This window comes from Urocitellus parryii, chromosome 10 (assembly GCF_045843805.1).
Source record: "Urocitellus parryii isolate mUroPar1 chromosome 10, mUroPar1.hap1, whole genome shotgun sequence".
Classification (NCBI taxonomy): Eukaryota; Metazoa; Chordata; class Mammalia; order Rodentia; family Sciuridae; genus Urocitellus; species Urocitellus parryii.
In genome coordinates, this window is record NC_135540.1 from 20,045,323 (window position 1) to 20,065,246 (window position 19,924).

A 19,924-nucleotide genomic window follows, 5' to 3' on the forward strand; every position below is an offset into this window, starting at 1 on the left:
GCCCAACATTTGTGTTAAAATTTACTCACAAAACTATCAACAGAAATTCAGTAATTAATACTATTCTTCATACTTCTACACAAAATCTCAAAATTCATAGCCCTAGATTTTTATATTACTGAAAAAAAAATGATAGAATCTAGGGTCCACTTTTAATTATATTAATAGCTAAATGACTAAATCAAAGTAATAGGCAAAGCAGACCTTCAGCATAATTAGTAGTTAGACTTCATCATAGATCCATTTCAGGAAGCCACCCTGACCAGACCTTCACCTGGCAACTTACATTCTCTGTATAAACAATAGCATCCTCTGTACCAACCTTCTGAAGAAGCCATTGTAGAGGCATGATCTTTGTGGAGGGAAAAAAAATCTAAATGCAAATTAGCAGATACAGTGCCATCAGGATTTTTATCACTGATATACTATTACCAGAGCAAATCAATAAGCTCTGCATGAGATCCAACCTTCTAACTGTGAAACAAAAAGACTGCAATAAGTTGTTTTTTAAACTAAATTATTATTTAAGGTTCTAAGTTCCCATTACATTATATATTTCATATAGCAGCATAGAGGACCTTGGTCTTGGCTATGGAATTTTATAGAAAATAGACCTTTGCCACCAACAATCCCACGATGTCTAAAGATAATGAGGACGAACACCCCATTTTAGCTGGGCACAGTGATGAACACCTGTAATCCCAGCAATTTGGGAGGCTGAGATATCAAGTTTGAAGCCATACTCAACAACTTAGTGAGACCCTGATTCAAAATAAAAAATAAAAGGACTGGGGATGTGGCTCAGTGGTAAAGCAACCCTGGGTCCAATCCTCGGTATTTTAGAAAAAGAAAAAATTAACAATAAAAAAATTTCACAATCTGTCCTTGCATTATAGTAGCAATACCTTTCACATTTGCTAACTAAAAAGAAGAAATATAGATAAAAGCTCAAATAATTTATAGTTGTCTACATAAAAATTGTTGAAAATTGACATATAGGACATGAAAGATAAATATAATTAGCACACACACACAATGCCCTACGCTTTTGGGCATCTCTTCCAATAATTCCTAACCCTGTGCCAATTGAATAACTATTTCACATAAGCTTTTTCAACTGAACTCTTCCTCAGACCCCTAAGACATTCCATAACCAGAAGACAGAGAACTAAGTGTATGGGGCTTTAATGTTTTATGGTGGGAAACCTCTCAGAACACTCCATTTTGTATGTTTAATCCATTGTTACCAATCAGGATCATAGGTCATCTGAGTACCACTTACCAAGACTTAAAAGCCCACAGGGTTCCCAGTATCAATAATGAAGCAGTTACCCTTCCCTATTCTGCTCATGAACCTTCTTCACCTACATGACTCCCCAACAGGAGTTAAGGAAACATGAAGACAGAGAACTCTTTCATCAGAGAAACATCCACTGCAAATAGTGTCTGACACATGGAGCAAGGACAGAAACACAGGACTGCAGGATTCTACCTGAACAGTGAGCTCTCTTGAAAGATAGCTCTCACTTTATCAGGTCCTTGTAGGTTTAATAAACAGTTCAGAGTACTTCCGGATTTAACAGATATTTCTTGTAAAAGGTTAAATGAATCATGAACCTCTCTATACTGCACATTATTTTGGCTACCAAATTAAATACATACTAAACATTTCAAACCAATTTACTTGCCAACCATCACCAACCTTTCAATAACATTTCTAGACCTATCTTCATGCAAAAAATGAAAAGGAGAAGTAAATGATCTCTAAACTTACAGTTTAAAAGTTGTTAGCACACCATAAGAAACCTATGGTTTAATATAGAAACTATACTAAGACTTCCAAACATTAGCCTTTAAAAATTCCCTTTATACATACAGAAAGAGCTGGGAAAGCCTGTTCATCTCTGTTCTGAATCTCATAGAGTAAACGAGACTCCTCTATAGCTTGCTTCTCTCTGCGCTCTTCTGGGGAGAGGCCAAAATAGTGAGATTCTCGACTTGTATGATCAAAATCTTCAACTCTCTCACGATCAGGTTTTCTGTCAAATAAAACATTCTTGTCAGAAAGAAAAAAAGACAAAATGTATTGAGTACCTAAAATAAGATTATCTACTTTCCAATATAAATGTTTGACTAATTTAGCCACACTAACACTTCAGAACTTTTGGCAGCCTGATTAGTACGTTTCACAACTGGAACTGCTATAGTATCAGAATATCTCACTAAGATAATGCACTTACAATAAGGGAGATAAAAGATATATAATTCACTTTCAAGTAATATAGAAATAATTAAATCTCTTTTTATCAGCGCAGAAATATAAGTATTGTATATATTCTTTATGCCATATTCCAACACTTCGACAGGAATTTGCTCTCAAAAGAAAAAAGAGTTAAGCAATGAAATTTCCTGTATATCAATACTAAATGAAAGCATACATGCAGTCCTGCTTATGTTTTTGCTTTTTCCAAAAGAAGAAACATTATCACTGAGGAAGAGATGAAAAATTAAGATGCCATAAATACCCTCTCTAAAGAAGAAAACTAGATCATTGGGAAAATACAGATAGAAAGGAGACTATATATAGAAAAACATTTAGGATGCTTTGGATTAAGAATATTTTGAATTAACTTCCTATCCTAAATACTTTTAATTTTTTTTAAATGGATTTTTTTTAATTTTTTTTAGTTGTAGATGAACATAATACCTTTATTTTATTTATTTATGTGTTTCTGAGGATTGAACCTTGTGCCACACATGCAAGGCAAGCACTACTCTACCACTGAGCTACAATCCTAGCCCTTAAATTGATTTCAAGTATCTTATGCATTGAATTTATCTCCTAAAAAAAAAATATGTTCAGCTACCTAACTCCTAGTATTTATACATGTGACCCTTCTTGGAAAATGGTCGTTTCTCAGACGCAATTGAACTTGAATTGAGGTTAACAGGACTGGAGTAGGACCTAAACCCAATGTGTCTAGTGTCCCCTAAGAACAGACAAAGACAGGGAAACACCATGTGATGACAGAAGCAGAGAATGAAATGATGTATCTATAAGCTAAGGGATCCCAAGGACTCTGGGCAATACCAGAAAACAGAAGAGGCATGGAACCTCTTTTCCTAACTTGGGCAACAACCTGACTTCAGACTTCTAGTCCCAGAATTGAGAGAATTTCCATGCTTTGAAGATGACTAGTTTGTTACAGTACTAGGAAACTAATAGTAATCAGTCTAAGAACCTTCAATTCTGTCTTAAGATGCTACATAATATTTATCTTTAATGACAAAAGATTAAGTGCATGTTCAAGAAAAGGGAATGCCCAAATGTCAAAAATAAATCAATTAAAGACCAGAACTTGGGAAGGATAGGGAAGTCACTGGTCACAGTAACTTAGGAAGGCTCCAGAGTTCCTGGGAGACATGGCCATGAGTGCCTGAGGAAAATGTCTCTACCAAGACCCCCTCAAAGGAATCTCCACAAAAGGGAAAGCTTTAATATGTGAAACTACTCATCAGAACAGTAGATTAGGGAAACACTCAACACCATATGCCACAGGAAAAGTATGACCCTTAAGTTCATCTTTCTCTGAATATTCACTTAGAATGCCAATATTCATAATTGCTTAAATCTAAAACTTGCAGCCCTGTTTGGTATTGGAAACATGACCACAAATAATCAAAACTTATCAGAACAAAGTAAACAAACAGCTGAGGATGACTTATGTTCCTGTACAAAAGGCAGCATCCTCACCCTCCTCCAAGGATTTAAGAATGTGATCTGGAATCTAGTATTTATCACAAAAGCCACCAGAAAACTATTAAATACCAGAATAAGATATGGCTAAAGTAAGACCTCCCAAGTAATTTGAAACAATTATTCAAAAATCAAGACCTTTGATCCTATAATATTACCTTGCTTCGTTTAAAGAGGATTAGAGGATTATAAGGAACTAAAATCCTTGCATGGTATTTTGCCAATACTTTTAACACTATATTACAAACAAGTATATGAACAAAGAGTTGTAACTGTTTAAAAGCAGGCAATGTGGCCAATACAATAAACACCTCTCACCTGACTGCCATTTCTCTTACATTCAGGAAGGTTACCTTATGATCTGTGAGGGTGTCCTGCTAAGATTTTTGTGCTCACTGGAGGATTTCTGAGACTGGGACCCTGAAGAATGACCAGAGAACGCATGCTGTCTTACTCCTGAAGGTTGCTGCAGGCGAGGAGGTAGTGCTGATGGGGCTTTTATTGGCTTGCTTGGATTCTTTGGCCCTCTGTAATCCATGTCTGTGGCAAGAATCCAAAAACACCTTATAATTTTCCTACTTAAACAACCCCAAATACGGCCATCCCTAATCCCCCAAAAAGACAACCTGATGTGTTCCTACCAGAATGGAAATTTTGTCCAGAAGTGGAAGGTTTTTTCATCTTCTTTCCTGACACTGTGTTCCAGCTTTCTGGGGGAGGTGCTTTGAGGTTCTTCTGTGTAGGTCTTCATAAGAAAGAAAAAGACTTTTAATAACTTAAAACAATCCTAGCTCTACTCAAAACAAATATTCTACGTAAACATCTTATTTTCAACTTAAGTAAAATTTCTAGTTTTCTTACATTAAAAATAAATCAGAATTCAACTATAAATAGCATTTAGCAATCCTTACTTAATTCTAATCAAATAAAATAATGTATGTAAAAAACATACTTCCTAACTTAAAAAAAATTATACATTAAAAGGCCTTAAATATAATTTAAGCAAAAGACTAAATTTAAGGAATGATTATTATTATGCCATTCTATTGCCTAGTGGTATTGTAAACATCTATTAGAGAAATTGTGTGATGTCCGGGATTTCCTTTAAAATATTCCAATTTCGGGGGCTGGGGATGTGGCTCAAGCGGTAGCGCGCTCGCCTGGCATGCGTGCGGCCCGGGTTCGATCCTCAGCACGACATACCAACAAAGATGTTGTGTCCGCCGAGAACTAAAAAATAAATAAATATTTAAAAAAAAAAAATATTCCAATTTCATTCCCATTTAAAAAATAAAATATTAGGGAAGAGTAAATTAGAAAAGGTTGCCAAATGCTGAGTTGCTGAAACCGGCCTTTGGTGCTCTGTTCCTACAATATTATCTTGCTTCGTTTAAAGAGGATTATCCTTCTACATTTATGTATGTTTAAATTTTCCCATAGTAAAAATTTAAGGTGTGACTTTACTTCCTTTTTCTCTAATAAGGGCAGCAACAACCAGAACAAAAAGTGTTCCAAAATAACACTGTATAAACAACAAGTCAATGGTACTTCACTACTCAACCCGACAGACATTTCCTACTAACAGATGCAATGCAGTACTAAATGAAAATAGAAATGAATGTGCTCCCCACTCTCCAAAGCTCCCATTTTATAATTCGGCCAATTTCTAAAATAGCCTTTCTGTAAAATGATGCATTTTAAACTATACTCAATAAAAGAAGTATTCGTTATTTAAAATTTGCCAACATGGAAAATAGTCAATTAGAACTCCAACTATTATTTCTAAAGATCTGATTGAAACTTGTGCTGGGGATTGAACCCAGGGTCTTTTACATTCAAGGCAAGCACTCTACTGAGCTATATCCCTAGCTTCCCTGAATACACTTTTTATACATGGGCAATACCTTTCATTGAATTTGCAAAGACACAGGGATATTTAGAAATGTTCATAATTACATCAGGCTAAATGGAAGAAGCAATGAATGCCTTGGCTGAAGGATAGTACATACTTTTTTCCCAGTTCTTCAACCAAAACTGGTCCATTTTCAGAGTGTATCCCTTGAATGTCTGCATTATAAAACTTTCCATTGTGATCCAACCTAACCTGTTGAACAATGGCAGAAATAAAAATCAGTTACCTGCTTCCTTTGTGCTAATGACCAGTTTCACCATTTTTATTCTCTTTGATTAAAGAGAAATATTTATTTTTTAAGGGAAAAACAATGTAAGTTCAAAAGGAAAACAACAGAATATGTCTCCCTAAGCTCCCAGACCTCTACTATACTTCTAATCTAAAAGAAAAGCTTTGCTATCTATCCTTCCAAAATTTTTCTAGATTGTTTTTCTACATAGTTGAAGGAGAAGCTAGAGTACAATCTATTAAAGCTCTAAATAAGAGATAAGAGATAATCTGCCTCTGAACTCATGGCTGTTACACCGTATGCCCAGGCTTCCAGAACAACTATTATTATAGTTAGTAGAATCTTCCTTTTTTTTCTGATATTAAAAATGTGTAAACTCTGACCTTTCTTTTTCCCCAAAAAGAAATGTGTCAACTATTCTCAAACATACACTTGGTAACACCCAACTATATTGACAAAATAAGCCTTCAAGTTTGCTACTGTAGTTGAACACACACTAAACCTATACACCTGTCTTCTATACTAGAAGCATGTATACATAGTACTGCTTTAAGCAACCTCCTGCCTTATTACATCAACAATCCCAATTGTTTGAAATGTTAAACAGTTGGTATTTTATTCCTTATAAATAACAAGGCCTCTTTACTTTCTTCAAAAATTTTGCAATCAAATTTGTCACTTATTTTCATCAACAATTTAAACCACATCTGATTACACACTTCGAGTCATATCATTTTTTTAAAGATTTCAATTGTTTTATCCAAATTAAACAAATAGGAGAAACAAAAATAAAACACTCCAAAAAGAAAAAAAACTAAACAGGTATCTACTTCACCAATTATTTTATCAATAGTGTCTACTTGGCCAAAAAGTACTTTCAACCTCAAAGGAAAGATGCTTGATTTACAATAACAAGTGTCACAATTTTAGCAAGATAGCTTTAAGATAAACAATTATCTCTTTTCTGCTAAGTGGGCAGGGAAGGAGGCCTCCAAGCTCTAAGTTTACTCTTCTTTTTTAATCTCTTCTAAGTTTTCCAAGGCAGTGTAGTAAGAGCTTCCACAACTCTGCTGTACAATTAGAGCACACTTCTGACAGTTCCATATGGAAACCTCTAAAGAAATTTATATTCTCTTTTTTGGCTTCCAAGTACCCCAGAACAGAACACTATTAAAAGTTCTAAAGGTGAAACTCCACCACTGATGCCCCAGATATAAGCCTGATCAGATATTTTTCATGTAAACCAACTTATTATAAGGTAAATGAGTATTTCTTCCACAAGTCAAGAAGAAACATCTAGGGCTGGGGTTGTAGCTCAGTGGTACAGCACTTGCCTCACGCGCACAAGGCACTGGGTTTGATCCTCAGCACCACATAAAAATAAATAAAGATACTGTGTCCATCTAGAAGAAGAAGAGGAAGAGGAGGAGGAAGAAGAAGAAGAAACATCTATCAATGGCAGTTTTAAGTAGTTTAAAAAGGCAAAACTTTTTAACCAGGAGTAGTGACACATACTTGTAATCCTAGCTAACCAAGAGGCTGAAACAAGAGGATCACAAACAAGAAATTACAAATTTCCACCCTTGGCAATTTAATAAGACCCTGTCTCAAAATAAAATTTAAAAGGGGGTTGAGGATATCAATGGTTGAGTGGCTCCCAGGGTTCAATCCCAATATCACAAAAAAACCGGCCCAAGGACTATACTTTTGATGGAGATCATTTCTGATTAAAAAAAAAATTAACTTCCACATATTGTATGTGTGCATGTTTCAAAATAACATTAAAAAAAAAAAAAAGCACAGGGTCTCTCCAGCTTCAGCATTACTGAGACTTTGAACTAAATGGTTCTTGGTTGGGGATGGGGAGAGGGAAAACAGAGCACTGTAAGACGTTTGGCCACCTCTTTGGCCTCCATCCACTAGATGTCAGTAGCGCCCTCTCAGTTAACTATTAAAAATGTCTCCAGACTGTTAATCGTACCCTGGAGGATGAGTGGGCCAAATTACCCCACAGTAAGAAACAGAGATCCTATCCAACTTTTCCCATTAACCATCAGCTACTCAAGTGCAGTTCAGTAACTTATTCAAAATAAATAGCTCATAATTAATCTAACGGGGCTCATTCTCCTCCTTCCTCAGTCTAAAAGGAAAACTTTATACATATATCAAAATCTTCCAGGAAGACTTTGACAAATAAAATAAACTGACCCATAAAAATCAAGTTTGAATCCATTTGCCAAATGAAATGAATATACCTCCTGAACATCTCAAATGTTACTGTTACTTCTTATTTCTTTGGTAAGGGATTGAACCCAGGTCTTACACATGCTAGACAAGGACTCTACCTCTGGGTTAAATCTCCAGCAGACATTGTTTTTTCATTTTGTTTGGAGATAGGGTCTTTACTAAATTGTTGAGGCTAACCTTGTCCTGAGTCACTGATGTCTCCAAGTGTGCACAACCACACCCAGTTTATTATTACTTCTTTGAAGCAAGTAATCCCAAAGGCCAAATTCTTTTAAAAAATCATGGGAGGGGGCTGGGATTGGGCTCAGCGGTAGAGTGCTCGCCCTAGCACAGGCGGGACCCAGGTTCGATCCTCAGCACCACATAAAAATAAAGGCATTGTGTTGTGTCCATCTACACCTAAAAAAAAAATATTAAAAAAAAATCATGTACGGGGATACTACTGTTTAAGATACAAATTTTAGTATTCAAATATCAAAAAGCTAACTACTTGTGACCTATTAAAATGTATACATGATAAACTCTGAAAATCCAAATTAGTAAGATATTCAAACCTCAGATGTTTTCTTCATTCCTATTAGAAAAAGCAAGATTCAAGTAAAATATTTTCTTCTTTTATACAAATCGCTTACTTGGCATTTATCTCCAACTTCATATTGTAAACCAGCAGCAATGGAATAATCACGTTTTTGTTGAGCTGTAAAAAAATAACAGTATCAAGTTTACTTAATTATTTTCAAGTGCCACAAAGCAATTTTTAAAAAAATTCAGATTTTTAACTCACCTTGTTTAGACTTTAGCCAAATCTCATACTCGACATTTCTATATACTGCTGGATTAAGTGACTTAAGAACCTTTCTAGATAAAGGCAGGCTAGAAGAGCTCCCACTGTTCTTCAGGTGCTAAACAAACAAAGTCAGGAAGTTCAATTAACACAGAAACACTTTTAAAACATTTTTGTTAGAAAATCTACTTACAAAAGTAAAATCTATTAAAGAATTTTAGAACTTCAAACAATTAGGAAGCAGCCAACAAATTTCTTACTAGAAAGATGTTCCTAACTCTACTGAAAATATATCAGAAAAAAGGCTATAAATTCATATTTTTATATTGAAGAACTAGTTAAAACCATTTTTAAAAAATACCTCATCGCCTGACAAAGGTTTAAATCCATTTACATCATTAGCAGTGGTAGTTTTACTCCTACAAAGAAAGAAATACAACCATAATTAGGAGCAGAAAAATTTATTTGCATGCAAGTAACTTCTACCTCACCTAAAAATCTCAAGTTGGCTATAACCTAAAAAGCTGGAGCTATCCTCCATTAAGCTGTTACAAATTTTAGTTTAAGTATACAATACAAAAGTATGTATATGTTGTGTGTGTGTATCTATATGACAGAAGTCCAAGACCAAAAATACCAACCCAGTATCAACAACAACAAAAAACAGAAATACACCATAGTAACTAGGGGAACATATATGAAATTTAGAAAGATTCAACATAACAATGTCTTTCTACATGCAGGGAAGGCCCACTTTTAAAAAAAAAATTACTCCAAAGTTAACTAAAGGAGGGTTCACAACCAACCATTTCATTAAAAACACCATGTAGCCCAGCCAATTGGAAAACTGAGGCAGGTGAATCTCAACTTTGAGGCCAGCCTCAGTAATTTAGCAAGACCCTGTCTCAAAACGTAACAGGGCCCAGCAGCTCAGGAGGCTTAGGCAGGAAGATCCCGAGTTCAAAGCCAGCCTCTGCAAAAGTGAGGCACTACGCAGCTCAGTGAGACTCTGTCTCTAAATAAAATACAAAAATAGGGCTGGGGATATGGCTCAGTGATTGAGTGCCCCCCGAGTTCAACTGGCTGTTTTAAGTACTCTCTGTGAATCTTCAATACAACCTAAGAACCATCATTTTAATTCACTGTAACATGCATAGCTAAACATTTATTCATTCACTCAAGTATTTGAGCCCCTATTAACTGCCAGGCACTACACATTAAGGTGCTGAGGTCCTGCAGTGAACAAACAAAAACTACATCTACATGAAATGTACAAGTTCAAACCCAGCCTCAGCAAAAGCAAGGTGCTAAGCAACATCAGTGAGACCCTGTCTCTAAATAAGATACAAAATAGGGCTGGGGATGTGGCTCAATGGTCAAGAGCCCCTTAGTTCAATCCCCAGTATCTATCTATCAATCAATCAATAAAATTAGTGTCAGAGATCTATGGAAGTTTGCTATATGGCAAATTGCTATATTTTATGTGTGTTAACACCATAAAATGTGAGAAAACACAATTGAAATGTCTCTTTGTATGGCATAAGAAAGCTATTTTAGGATTTAAATTCATTCTTACTTGCAACTGTCATCCTCTGAATCGGATATTTCGCTGTTGTTTTCATCAGTTACTTCAGAGGTGTCTAGTCCCATCATGATTTTACTAACATCAGTCTTAAATACCTTCTCATACAGCAGTTCATAAAGGAGAGCTGCAATTAATGAGAGATTTGTAATACTGAGTACAGGCATATTTTTAAAACAAGAACAGGAAAAAATGTGACTATATTGCTCAGGCTTCTAAAATCTGAGATAGTATCTGCAACATTTTAGTAACATAATTTCAATTTAATCAAAAAAATAACATAAGAATAGAAAGCAACTAAAATTTTTCTGTGCAGATATGCAGTTTGAAATTATGCAAACACTACTATTTTTAAAACTAACATCATACAGACATTATGACAACTGTGAAACAAGTTTGATAAAGAACTAATCATACACACTGAACAATTACTACACTCCACACACTGCTAAGCACTACATATCCTCAAATGTAATCTCAGCACATGCAATACTGAGACTGAAGAGACTGAAACTTACGGATGTCATGCACATGCTTAGCTATAAGACGCATTAAGATTGCTAGAAGAGAGCAAGGTGCGATGGCACACGCCTATAATCCCAGCAGCTTGGGAAGATGAGACAGGAGGACTGAGTTCAAAGCCAGCCTCAGCAATTTAGCAAGGCCCTAAGCAATTTAGTTAGACCCTGTCTCTAAATACAAAAAAAAAAAAAAAAAAGATTGCTAGAAAGAGGAATATGGAATAGCAGAGAGTATACTAAATTACTAGTTAGAGGACCTGGATGCTAGTCTTAGCTTTACCACTGACTACAACCTGAGACAAGGCATTTCTCAGCTATCTATGAAACAAGATGTTTGATTATATAACTTAGCTCCAGATTTTAATTTTATATAAAGAACTAAAAAGAAACTGTTGCAGGGGCTAGGGATATAGCTCAGTGGTAGAGTGAATGCTTTATTTAGCATGTGCAAGTTTCTGGGTTTGATCCCTAGCAGAAAGAAAGAGGCAGGGAGGGTCATTAAGAAAATGTATTCTCAGTTGGAAACAGAGGCACATGCCTGTAATCCCAAATATTCTGGAGGCTGAGGCAGAAGGTTGCCAAATTTGAAGCCAGCCTGGGCAACTTAGTGAGACCCTATCTCAAAATAAAAAATTTAAAACAACAACATCAAAAAAAAAAAAAAAAAAACCCACTGGGGATGTAGCTTTTAATGGCAGAGTACGCCTGGCTCAACTATAGCAAACCCTAACCCCTTGCACACAGCCACAACCACCCAAAAAAAAAAAACTATTCTATGTAACCACTGAAGGGAAGAAGTATATTTAGACAAATTTGATAAAAAAAAAAAACTCTAGTTCTGAAAACATAAAAATATTCAAAAAAAATTCAAAAACAAATGCATTTTAAGACTGTCATTTGGTTTTACTTATGTGAGTTTTATCAAATTAAATACATAAGAATTCAGGCATTACAAATTTAAAAAAAAATTCAGGTACAATAGGTGCTCACCACCTAAATCAATCTGAAAAACCAACTTCACCCAGTCCTTCTAGATTCTATAACAGGAGCCTTGTACCACCCACACAGCAATAGCAGGCTATAAGAGCTCTTTTCCCCAAAACTGAAATGTCCAGACTTTGACTAGACAGGGGAGGGAAGAAATAGATTACAGTTAGACATTTCTATCTCAAAATGCAACTTAAATTAAAAAAAAAAAAATTTATTACATGTGTCTTTACTGGTCAATATTAACTTAAGAACAAGGAGAAAAGCCAGGAACAGTGATGCACACTAATAATCCCAGCAACCTGTAATCCCAGCAACTATAGCATGGGCTGAAGCCAGAGGATCTCAAGTTTGAAGCCAACTTCAGCAACTTAGTAAAACCCTGTCTCAAAGTAAAAAGAGCTGGGGCCAGGCACAGTGGCTCAGACCTGTAATCCCAGCAACTTGGGAAGCTAAGGAAGGAGGATCACAAGTTGAAAGCCAGCCTTAGCAACTAAGGGAAATCCAAAGCAACTCAGTGAGATCCTATCTCAAAAATAAAAAGGGCTGGGGATATGGCTCAGTGTAAAAGTGCCCCTGGGTTCAATACCAAGCATAAACAAAACAAAACAGGAAAAGTTTTTTACATGCCTGGCACCACTTCTTTGTTATGATGCTTTATCACAACAGATGACCAAGAGGTAATTGTGGGAAGAAGCCATTTCTATTCTCTTAGAACACCTTCCTCAAATAGTGGTAGGAGAAAAAACAGGAAATATTTGGAAAATATTTGGGAAAATCTGGAGACATTTTTGATTGTCACAAATGGCAAAAATAAAGTATTACCAGCATCTATTGGTGAAGCACAGTATGCAACTGACACCCAAAAGTATCCAGGAGAACACCACACCAGAAAACTATCTGACCCAGAATGTTCACAGTGCAAAGGTTAAGAAATCCTACCTGAGAGTCAAATACAATCAAGTCCTTGATTTGCTCACTCATTTAGATGTTTAAGCTATACACAAACATCTCTAAAAATGCATGTAACTCCTTTACAGCTTAGGAATAAAATTTTCCATATAAATACACAGTGATACTTACACTGACACATAGCAGAACTATCTTTATACTTTATGGGATAGACAATATCATAATGATTTCCATTGGAAAAACATAGTAACACCTGAAAGGGAAAAAGAAGACATGTTTCAGCCTCAACATTTACAAAGCAACTTAGTCTGCAATGCCTCTGAATCACTATATCATTTCCAAATAAAAAGTATTTCAGAAGCAACCTAAATAAAGCTCCCATATTATTGAACTATACTACTCCAGAGGCTATATAGCCATTAAATAAGTAGGTTCTTAATGACATACAGAAATTATATAGAATCTCTCTCTCTCACACATACACCCATACACACATACCCACATCCACACACACACCATGAAAACATTTCAGATACTTAAAAACAAATTTAAAGACCATTAAAAAAAATTCCAAAACCTTAATAATGGTAACCTTTAAGAGGCAGAATCAAAGAATATTTTTGTGCTTCTTTACAACTTTAGTACTTTTTTTCAGCAGACACAATATCTTTGTTTGTATGTGGTGCTGAGAATCGAACCCCGGCCGCAAGCATGCCAGGCGAGCGCACTACCGCTAGAGCCACATCCCCAGCCCCAACGTTGGTACTTTTTTTTTTTTCCTTTCTTTTGGTGCTGGGAAATGAACCCAGGGCCCTGTGCATGTAAGGAAAGCACTCTAACAACTGAGCTATATCTCCAGCACCAACTTTAGTATTTTTTAAATACTTCATTACTAATGAATAGAGAAATTTACATTATATTTTTTAGAACACGTCTCGTTCCAAAAACTGCAGTTGTAAAGCCCAACTCCAGAGCAAAGACCTTATAAAGGCAGTAATTCACTCTCTTCCCCTTCCCTTTATCACCGCAAGTATGGTGATACACAAATCCCTTCAACTTGGACTTCACAGTTCCCAAAGAGCTAATTAAAACAAAATTCTCTTATAATGAGTCAGTTGATTTTTCTTGCTTTTTGGCTTCATGAAATTTTTCCATTGTTTCTGTTTTATGACCAGATGATGCATTAATACCCTTGCCACTTAAATTATCTTTACAATGGGAAATACATGTGGTTACCAAAGAATTCCTGGATGCAAAGTAGAGCCTACTTTCACAAATTATTTTACAATTTAATGTTTAAACTGACACAAAACAACAGAAACAATCTAGTTCATCATATACACTAGTAGTATAATTATTTTCAGTGTACTTACTAAAATTACTTAAGAGGGTTCAATACAATAATGGAGGAAATACAAAATAATATGACTCAATGATGATTATACTAATATAATATAAACTCAGAATGCCATAACTTTCACACACAATTATTTCAAAAAGTCACTTATAATTACAACTTACTAGGTCAATATAGGTTCTTTTAATTAAATCCTTTACAAACACTTGAAAAATTCTTACCTTTTCAGGAAAATTATTTTCAGTTACTTGTGAAGGAGAAACATTTGGTTCCCGATAAATTACAAAATCTTTCCTGAAAATAAAATTTAGAAATGACTTTTAAAGGAATATACTTCATGCATTTAAATTTAATAATTCATTCATCAATTCACTAATAAGTGTCAGGTCATATTTTAGGCACTGGAGAAGAAACAATTGCGTAATGACATAACTAAGCAGCAAAATACCTACATAAAATTATCTTTTCTTGAAAATAAAACTTCAAATATAGTTTTGATTGTTTATGTGTATGAGTATTACACACAGAGACATGCTTAAGTACACACACACAAAAATAACTTCAGACATGATTCTAAAGGGAGACCTAGAACTCAAAGAAGGTATAAAGAGAAAAATCTAAACATTTGAAAAGAAAAAGCTAAGTACTGATCTGCTCCTTTATATGGGGCATAAGTAGTAAAACTAAACATTAACATACCTGTTTTATTAGCTCTGTTCTACTGGCTATTCAATGCTACTGGCCTGAGAAATTACATTTTTCTTTATAAGGTTGATGAAGGCTATTTTATAGCCAGGAAAACTTTCTGTATCATTCCCAAAACTATTTTGATAATTAAAACTTCTAAATGTTGACAACTTAAATCTAATTGATGCAATTAACACAACACATAGACACACCAAAATTAGGATGTTTTACATCTGTGTGTAAAAATAGCCTATTTTAACATTTTCAGAATAAATATATTAATTTCACAGTGATTTTATTTTTTACTTATGCTATTACAGTGTTTACCTGTACATAAGAGAAAGGGCACTTATTTCCACTTGTCCTACCCATTCCTGTATTGAAAAAAAAAAAAAAAAGGAGGACTGCATTACACTTTTTACAATATACCTTATACAACACTGCTACTCATACCCATTATACAACACAGTTTTAGGTGGACACAATATCTTTATTTTATTTTTATGTAGTGCTGAGAATCGAACCCAGTGCCTCACTCATGCTAGGCGAGTGCGCTACCACTTAAGCCACATCCCCAGCCCAGCTAATGAGTTTTAAAAGCCCTTAATATTGTTAGTATCATTACTATTACAAAGACATTTATACAAAATAGGTCAATATATTTGGCACACATAATAAAAGCAGGCTAAGTCTAACAAAAATCTTAGTTACAGAAATAGGCTGTAATGTCAGTTCCTATCTGCTTGACAAGACTATGGAGTAGTACAAACTGAAAACGTGAAGGCAAAGGCTACCCTGTTTTATCTTCAGGGTGAATGAAGATCCTCAAGAGAACACGCTCCCAGCAATCATTTTGAAATAAAGGAAATTCTACCCTTAAAGAAATTGCTTTAAGCCTCTAAAAGGCAAATGGCCAGTACCTACCAAAACTTAAAATACCCATACACACTCTGACTCAGCAATTCAACTTCAATCAATCTATTCTAAAAGAATATTGTTATGTCCACAAAACTGTATATAAACAAGGATATCTGTAAGCTACTTGTAATGGTGTTTTTAAAAAACATTTTTTAAATGAATTCAGCAGAGTAGCAGGACATAAAATCAATATTCATAAATGCATTTCTATATATCACTGATGAATCCTCTGAAAGAGGAGTTAGGAAAACTACCCCATTCACAATAGTCTCAAAAAATAACTAAAATACTTGGTAATCAACTTAACAAAAGAGGTCAGAGACCTCTACAATGAAAACTACAGAACACTAAAGAAAGAAAGTGAAGAAGACCTTAGAAGATGGAAAGATCTCCCATGCTCTTGGATAGGCAAAATTAATACTGTCAAAATGGCCATACAAAGCACTATACAGATTCATGCGATTCCAATTAAAATCCCAAAGTCATTCCTTATAGCAACAGAAAAAGCAGTCATGAAATTCATTTGGAAAAATAAGAAACCCAGAATAGTCAAAGCAATCCTCAATATCAGACCTTAAACTATACTACAAAGCTACAGTAACAAAAACAGCATGGTACTGGCACCAAAATAGACATGTAGACCAATGGTACAGAGTAGAAGACAGAGACAAACCCACATAAATACAGTTATCTCATACTAGACAAAGGTGCCAAAAACATATATTGGAAAAGACAGCCTCCTTGACAAATGGTCTGGGAGAACTGGAAATCCATATGCAGCAAAATGAAATTAAATGCGTATCTTTCACCATGCACAAAATTCAACTCAAAGTGGATCAAGGACCTAGGAATTAGTCGACACCCTGTGCCTAATAGAAGAAAAAGTAGGCCCAAGTCTTCATCATGTCAAATTAGGCCTTGACTTCCTTAACAAGACTCCTAAAGCATAGGAAATAAAATCAGGAAATTAATAAAAAAGATGAACTCAAACTAAAAAGCTTCTTCTCAACAAAAGAAACAATCAATGAGGTAAAGAGAAAGCCGACATTTTGGGAGGAAATTTTTGCCACACACACACACACACAGAGCACTAATCTCTAGGATATATAAAGAACTCAAAAAACTTAATACCAAAAAAAATAATAATAATAACCCAATCAATAAATGGGCTAAGGAGCTGAACAGACATTTCTCAGAGGATATACATTTGATCAACAAATATATGAAAAAATGTACAACATCTCTAGTAATTCGAGAAATGCAAATAAAAACTTAAGATTTCACCTCATTTCAGTCAGAATGGCAATTACCAAGAATACAGACAACAACAAATGTTGGTGAGGATGTGGGGAGAAAAGACACATTCATACATTGCTGGTAGGACTGCAAATTGATGCAACCAATCTGGAAAGCAGTATGGAGATGCCTTAGAAAACTTGGAATGGAACCACTATTTGACCCAGCTATCCCACTCCTTGATTTATATATACCCTAAGGACTTAAAATCAGCATACTATAGTAATGCAGCCACACCAATGTTCACAGCAGCTCAATTCACAATAACTAAACTGCAGAAGCAATCTAGATGCTCCTCAGTAGATGAATGGGTAAAGAAACTGTGGTATATATACACACAATAGAATATTACTCAACATTAAAAGAGAATAAAATTATGGCATTTGCCGGTAAATGGATGGAGTTGGAGAATATCATGCTAAGTGAAATAAGTCAATACCAAAAAGCCAAAGGCTGAATGTTCTCTCTGATAAGCGGATGCTGATCCATAATGGGGAAGGGATAGGCATGGGAAAAATGGAGGGAACTGTCATTGGGCAAGGGGGAGGAAAGGTAGGGAGGGTACAAGGGGGCAGGAATGATGATAGAATGAGATGGACACCATTACCCTAGGTACATGTACGATTGCACATATGGTGTGACGCTACATCATGTACAACCACTGAAATGAAAAGTTGTGCTGCAATTATGTACAATGAATCAAAATACATTCTGTCATAACTAATTAAAATTAATTAATTAATTAATTAATTACAAAAATAAAATTAGTCATGGAAAAAAAACCTATTATTAAAGTTCCTAGAATCCAAGAAATAAACTGGCACAAGGCAACAGGCCTGTAATCCCAGCGACTTGTGAAGCTGAGGCAGGAGGATCACAAGCAAGACCCTGTCTTGAAATAAAATAAAAGGGCTGAGAAACATAGTTTACTCGTAGAGCATTCCCAGCACTTGGGGGATGGGAGGGAATCCTATGAAATAAATAATTTAATCTATAATTAAATTGTACAACAGAACATCATGCATTCATGGAAAATGAGACACATCCTTTTGAAATGACTTGGAAAGACCACGCAAGTCTATTAAATTTTTTAAAAGTCACAATAACATGATCTGTGTAAACAATCAAAAAGGTATATTTAGGGCTGGGGATGTGGCTCAAGCAGTAGCTCGCTCGCCTGGCATTCGTGTGGCCCGGGTTCAATCCTCAGCACCACATACAAACAAAGATGTTATGTCCGCTGAAAACTAAAAAATAAACATTAAAATTCTCTCTCTCTCTCTTTAAAAAAAAAGGTATACTTATCTGTATGTATGAATATGTATGCATAGAAACTGAAAAGAGGCAGTTTACTTAAACTGACAGTACAGAGGACATTCAGATTAAGAAAGCATTTTCATCCTTTGTTCTGTACATATCTATACTGTAAAATCTTTTACATAAGAATTTTGAAACTACTTGTGAAATTATTAAATACAGGGATCACTGAAAACAATGAGCTATGGTAACTGAACACTGACATTTCTTTCCTGAAGGAAGCAAAAAACTGAGATGAGGAAAAGATGTTAGCCAATGTTTTCATCTCAGAAAAGGATGATCTTGCCCAGCGTGGTCATGCATGCCTGTAATCCCCACAATGTGGGAGGCTGAGGAAGGAGGATTCCAAGTTTAAAGGCAGCCTAAGCAACTCAGGGACAACCCATCTCAAAAATATAAAAAGGGCTAGGGGAGATAGCTCAGTAGTAGAGTGCCTTTGGTTCAATCCCCAGTACTTCAAAATAAGAAAAGAGAGTTCATTTTAATATTTTTCAAAGTTGGCTTTGGGTTTCAAAATGAACAGGTGCCATAAATTAAAATAGATTTCTTAAAATAGGCCTTAGCCCAACAAAGGTAGCTTCTCACAAACTGTTACAAGTGACACCTTCTGGCCTACAGGAAACCCACTGATATGTTTAGATCACAAACTGCAAACTACTTTTCTAATACTTGCAAAGTGTTTAGATCAACAAACACAAAATACTTTTTTTTTTTAAGTTTATGTGATGTGTTACATCACTTTAAAAGATGGAAAAAAAATCTACTGGAGGCAACAAAATAAGACTTCTCATGAGAATGACATTATTAAATAATATGATACTTTTTACATGTCACCTTCACAATGAATTCTGTTGTGGTCCAGTTAAGTAAACAATGGCTGCCACCTTAACCAAGATCAATTGTTAATTATTAGTAGAAAACATATCCATGTTCTAAGACCACTACCTTCCTACTTAAGGCTGTTAATTCCACTTAGCATTTTCCATGACTTTCTCATAGATTAGAGAAAAGAGTTATTGCCACATCTGTTTTAATGAACCACATTACATCAAAACTACATAATTTAAATTTTCTGAAAATCATCCAAATTAAACTATTTCTTAAAAGATACTATTAGGAAAATGAAAAGCTAAGACAAACTGGAAGAAAACATTTGCAAAATACACAGCCAACGCAGGATTTGTTGCAGAATTCAGTAAGACCAACAACAATAAAAAATGGGCAAAATGAACAGACATTTTCCCAAAGACATATGGATGGCAAATAAGCACGTAAAAAGATATTCAACATCATTAGAAAAATGCAAATCAAATCACAGTAAGAGCTGGCAAAGATATGAAGCAACTGAAATTCTCACATACTGCTGATTAGAAAGCAAAATAGTACAGATTCTTTGGGAAAAAGTTTGGCTATTTCTC

The 19,924-nt window shown here is 35.1% G+C and overlaps 1 protein-coding gene across 1 annotated transcript in view; it reads right to left on the reverse strand.

Annotated features, from left to right (window-relative positions):
* Otud4 (OTU deubiquitinase 4) overlaps window positions 1-19,924 on the reverse strand; it is a 43,456-nt gene that overhangs the window by 11,168 nt on the left and 12,364 nt on the right. Inside the window, exons 4-14 of the mRNA XM_026392728.2 lie at window positions 15,303-15,349; window positions 14,510-14,582; window positions 13,103-13,184; window positions 10,506-10,638; window positions 9,291-9,348; window positions 8,930-9,047; window positions 8,778-8,842; window positions 5,767-5,861; window positions 4,399-4,502; window positions 4,111-4,297; window positions 1,877-2,039 (exon numbers count right to left, since the gene is read on the reverse strand). Coding sequence (XP_026248513.2) covers window positions 1,877-2,039; window positions 4,111-4,297; window positions 4,399-4,502; window positions 5,767-5,861; window positions 8,778-8,842; window positions 8,930-9,047; window positions 9,291-9,348; window positions 10,506-10,638; window positions 13,103-13,184; window positions 14,510-14,582; window positions 15,303-15,349 — 1,125 coding nt within the window. The remainder of the gene's footprint in view (window positions 1-1,876; window positions 2,040-4,110; window positions 4,298-4,398; window positions 4,503-5,766; window positions 5,862-8,777; window positions 8,843-8,929; window positions 9,048-9,290; window positions 9,349-10,505; window positions 10,639-13,102; window positions 13,185-14,509; window positions 14,583-15,302; window positions 15,350-19,924) is intronic.